This window comes from Silene latifolia, chromosome 7, assembly GCF_048544455.1.
Source record: "Silene latifolia isolate original U9 population chromosome 7, ASM4854445v1, whole genome shotgun sequence".
Classification (NCBI taxonomy): Eukaryota; Viridiplantae; Streptophyta; class Magnoliopsida; order Caryophyllales; family Caryophyllaceae; genus Silene; species Silene latifolia.
In genome coordinates, this window is record NC_133532.1 from 86,083,123 (window position 1) to 86,087,026 (window position 3,904).

At 36.0% G+C, this 3,904-nt stretch overlaps 3 protein-coding genes across 3 annotated transcripts; all 3 read right to left on the reverse strand.

Annotated features, from left to right (window-relative positions):
- Positions 1-818: 818 nt before the first annotated feature.
- On the reverse strand, positions 819-1,832 carry LOC141590319 (protein FAR-RED IMPAIRED RESPONSE 1-like). Its single transcript, XM_074410917.1, has 2 exons — positions 1,358-1,832; positions 819-874 (listed from the first exon to the last, which is right to left on the reverse strand). The coding sequence occupies exons 1-2, from the start codon at positions 1,830-1,832 to the stop codon at positions 819-821; spliced, it is 531 nt and encodes a 176-aa protein (XP_074267018.1).
- A 575-nt stretch (positions 1,833-2,407) lies between these two features.
- On the reverse strand, positions 2,408-2,989 carry LOC141590320 (protein FAR-RED IMPAIRED RESPONSE 1-like). The gene is made up of 2 exons (XM_074410918.1): positions 2,648-2,989; positions 2,408-2,548 (listed from the first exon to the last, which is right to left on the reverse strand). Exons 1-2 carry the CDS (start codon positions 2,987-2,989, stop codon positions 2,408-2,410), a joined length of 483 nt encoding a protein of 160 aa, XP_074267019.1.
- Positions 2,990-3,006: 17 nt separating this feature from the next.
- LOC141590321 (protein FAR1-RELATED SEQUENCE 5-like) lies at positions 3,007-3,483 on the reverse strand. The gene has a single exon (XM_074410919.1). The coding sequence runs from the start codon at positions 3,481-3,483 to the stop codon at positions 3,007-3,009; it is 477 nt and encodes a 158-aa protein (XP_074267020.1).
- Between the last annotated feature and the right edge of the window lie 421 nt (positions 3,484-3,904).

The window sequence follows — 3,904 nt, forward strand, 5'->3', positions numbered from 1 at the left end:
TTCAATGTGTGGGACACCTTCATCGTCGACAGTAATCGAACTGCTGACATGAATACAGATTTACTCTTTGTCCCATTCAACATCAGCGACCATTGGGCATGTGTATGTATCAACTCCAGAGCACGGACGATTGACTTGCTTGACCACCAGCGACATGCAGATTTGGACAGATCACTCATGGGAAAGGCGACTCGTTTAACTGTACGTTGTCCTCCAAATCTTGCCATCTAAAACCTGTTAATATAATACTCTTTTTAATGTACGTCCAAATATTTTCAGGGAAGTTTAATGAGCGACTACTTGGACTCAAGAAAATTTGACAAAGGAAAAGAGATTGTCAATTTTACAGTCCGCCAGATACCGTTTAGTGGTGTCTCAAGTGTTGTCAACATACCAGAGTCTGGTCTGTTCACCATGATGGCGATGGTATTGTACGAGGGTGTTTCATTTGAGCATCCGGACATGGAAAAGAAGGTTGCAAGGCGTTATTTGGTGATACGGCTAGTCGCAACACTTGTACTAGCTGACATGAACATCATACGACCTGCTGTTCAGAAGAAGGTGGAGACCTTTATTGTTAGCAAAGACAAATTATTCCAAGACGTGCAAAGCAAGTGTAGGATTAACAAGGCTGGTAAAAAAAATAACAAGTGTTAGTTTGACAATCTAATTTTGAATGATGCTCTGTATGAAATTATCTTGTTGATAGCTAGCATCATGTGATAGTTAATTAGGTATAACAATGTAAGTAGGATCATTTTGTGACTTTGAACTTTGTACTTATTTTGGCGTTTTCTGCCTTTAATGAAGATAAGATGTTACTTCAAATTCATTGTCATTCTGATCTGATAAAGAGTAATTCTAATCAAAGAAACTGTAATTTTCCAACCAAAAGCAATTCCAGTTGAATTACAATATAAGTCACGAAAATTATGACTTTAACAAAGATAAAATGGTACTTCAAATTAATTGTCATTCTGATCAGATAAAGTGTAATTCTAATCAAAAAAAGTGTAACTCTGATCACACAAAGTGTAACTTTAAGTACTAAATGTTATAAATGGTGAATAATTATACAACCAAAAGCTTGTCCAGGGGAATTACAAAATAAATTAGCCAAAAGGACCTCATGGTTGCTCAATTATACATCAGAATTACAATTACTCTTACTCTTCTTCTTCTTCTTCTTCTTCTTCCTCTTCTTCTTCTTCTTCTTCTTCTTCTTCTTCTTCTTCTTCTTCTGCTTCTGATTCTTCCCCAAATGATGCCCCAGATGCTGGTGGAGTAGGTGGGTGCTGTGCAAAAGGGTTAGGACAATTCCTCTTGTCGTGATTCGCTAATTGCTTGCAATTTTTACACATGCGCTTCGGCTTCATCGCCAAGGCTATTGCTTTAGTCTTACTCGACAAGAGTCTCTTTCCACTTCCCTTATTTTTCAATTTCTTTGGTGGAAATATAGTTACTTCCTGAGTAGTAGAACACCCAATAAGCGCAACCATTTGTTGTTCTTTACTCAATTGTGAACCTAATGGTGCCAGTTTGTCCTTAAAATCTTTTATGAGAGACGAAAAGCTGTCAACTACTTCCTTGCTTCTTCCCATCAGTATCCCAACTGTCTGGTGTACTTCGGACCACATTTTTGACATGGAAATCTGCTTGGCATCTATTATATCAATCTCTTCGGCTGGATCACCATTACAATTGAAGGATTTTGACCGGAGTGCATCTTTACACCATCTGTTCACAACATACTCATCCGGTATAGTCTTCACTCCGTTAGATGAGTAAATCCATATTATATGCCTGCACAGAATTCCCTTCCTTTCAAGCATTCTGCAGCTGCAACTTGCTTTATACGTAATAGTTCACCAATATATAGTAAATTGTTAGATAGTCATAGCTATATATTTCGTAATTACAATAGGAAAATGTGTAATTTCAAGTAAGAGTTAGTGTAACACTTTTCATTTCTAAAATTACACTTTTTGTTGTTAGAATTACAGTTTCTGTTATTAGAATTATACTTTTTACCATTACAGTTACACTTATTTATATAGTACTGAAATTACACTTTTGATTGTTAAAATTATACTTTTGACTGCTATAATTACACTTTTTAATATTACAGTTTCACTTATTTATATAGTCTCGTTGAAGTTATACTTGCTTTCCATAAGGTGTTTATTTTTTTATCTAGAATTACACTTTTAAACTTAGTAAGTGTCACTATAATGTAACTTCAACCAGGAAAAAGATCAGAACTTCAGTATTCAAGGCTTTTACCTGGGCAGTACGTAACATCGTAATTCTTGTCCCTGCTTGCATCTCTTACAGTAGTCACCTCTAAAGAGTCGATTTCGGCAAAACCTCTACTCTTACATGTATCGATCGAATACTTGGCCTCCTCTTAGAACTCCTTAAAAACTTTATGAGTGTACACCTTTGCACCGTCAGCCTCAAGAGCCAAATGCGTATCCATTTTAGGAGAAGTGTGCTTGTCTTCGTTGTCAAGCTTCTTATGCGTACGCCGTTGTTGGTCCATAGCACTCTTAAAACGCAGCAAAAACTCAAGCAATGTACCTGATTTGCCCTCAAATATTTTAAAAACACTATTTTAACTCTCTGATCTTTGGGTCGTCCTCATAACAGCTCCCATCTCTAGGTCCCTGCAATGTGCCATTACCCACTGGTTCCTTTTCGAGAACATTTCTTTAAACCAGTCAATGTTATTGAGTCCATGTTCTTCGCCTATCTCTTCCCATCTGGCATCGAATTCTGCAGCTTCAATGTCCTCATCCCATATAATGGTATTTATTTTCCTTATAAATACAATATAATCTTCTCTTGTCACCCCATACTTAGTAGGCACTTTTTTCATGATATGCCACATGCAAAATCGGTGCCTCGCTTTCTTGAACACAAGTGGTACCGCTTTCAAAATGCCTGGATCCTGATCGGTAATAATATAATTAGGCTCCTTTCCACCCATTGCCACCAGGAAACGTTTCAAAACCCACCGAAAGGAATCGGCGTCCTCATATGTGCGACAAGGGCTGCACAGAATGTGACAGACCGCTTATGGTTATCCACCCCGGTAAACGGTGTGAAGGCCATATCATACTTGTTGGTTGTATACGTTGGATCGAACGACACACAATCCCCAAAAAGCGAGTAATTCCTTCTTGCAAAGACTGTCATTTCCCAAATAGCTCTACTCAAGCTACCGTCAGAGTCAACATCATAGTCAAAGAAGAACCCTTCCTTATTTACAGCCATTTCCTTAAAGTGATCTATGAACAATTGGCCATCCCGTTCATGAATGTAACATTTCACATTTTTGTGAAAGTTCTTAAAATCATTTAGGCTAGCTCCAATGTTCTCAAAACCATTTACGTGTTCTTTCAACATTTTGTATGTCTTCGTTGCTCCTATCTTCACTGTAAATGAATGATATACTTGTAAGGCATCAAAGATAGGAAACATCTTTATGATGCCCCAAATAAGTGTAATAAAAAAGTGTAATTCTAACAATCAAAAGTGTAATTCTAAAAATCAAAAGTGTAATTTCAAAGACAATATAAATAAGTGTAATTTTAATAGAACAAAGTGTAATTCTAACAAGAAAAAGTGTAATTCCAAATAAGTGTAATTGTAATAAAAGGCTAACTAGATGTCACACCCTACAATTATAAAGGATAATGATTTTCGATAATCGGTTCAGATTGTATTTGAGTGTAAATGAATGATATACGTAAGTGTAATCAGAACATAAAAACTAAAATTTCAAAGACTATATAAATATGTGTGACTGCAATATAAAAAAGTGTAATTCTAACAATCAAAATGTAATTTTAACAATCAAAAGTGTAATTTCAGCACAATATAAATAAGTGTAATTTTAATA

Excerpts from the sequence above, each read along its gene's own strand:
- LOC141590320 (XM_074410918.1), bottom strand. The coding sequence starts at position 2,989 with ATGGGTGGAAAGGAGCCTAATTATATTATTACCGATCAGGATCCAGGC. Across the intron at positions 2,549-2,647 it reads GGGACCTAGAGATGGGAGCT|AGTGCTATGGACCAACAACG; the intron begins GTTATGAGGACG and ends CTGCGTTTTAAG.
- LOC141590319 (XM_074410917.1), bottom strand. The coding sequence starts at position 1,832 with ATGCTTGAAAGGAAGGGAATTCTGTGCAGGCATATAATATGGATTTAC. Across the intron at positions 875-1,357 it reads GATGAAGCCGAAGCGCATGT|TTTCTTTGATTAGAATTACT; the intron begins GTAAAAATTGCA and ends GGAAAATTACAG.
- LOC141590321 (XM_074410919.1), bottom strand. The coding sequence starts at position 3,483 with ATGTTTCCTATCTTTGATGCCTTACAAGTATATCATTCATTTACAGTG.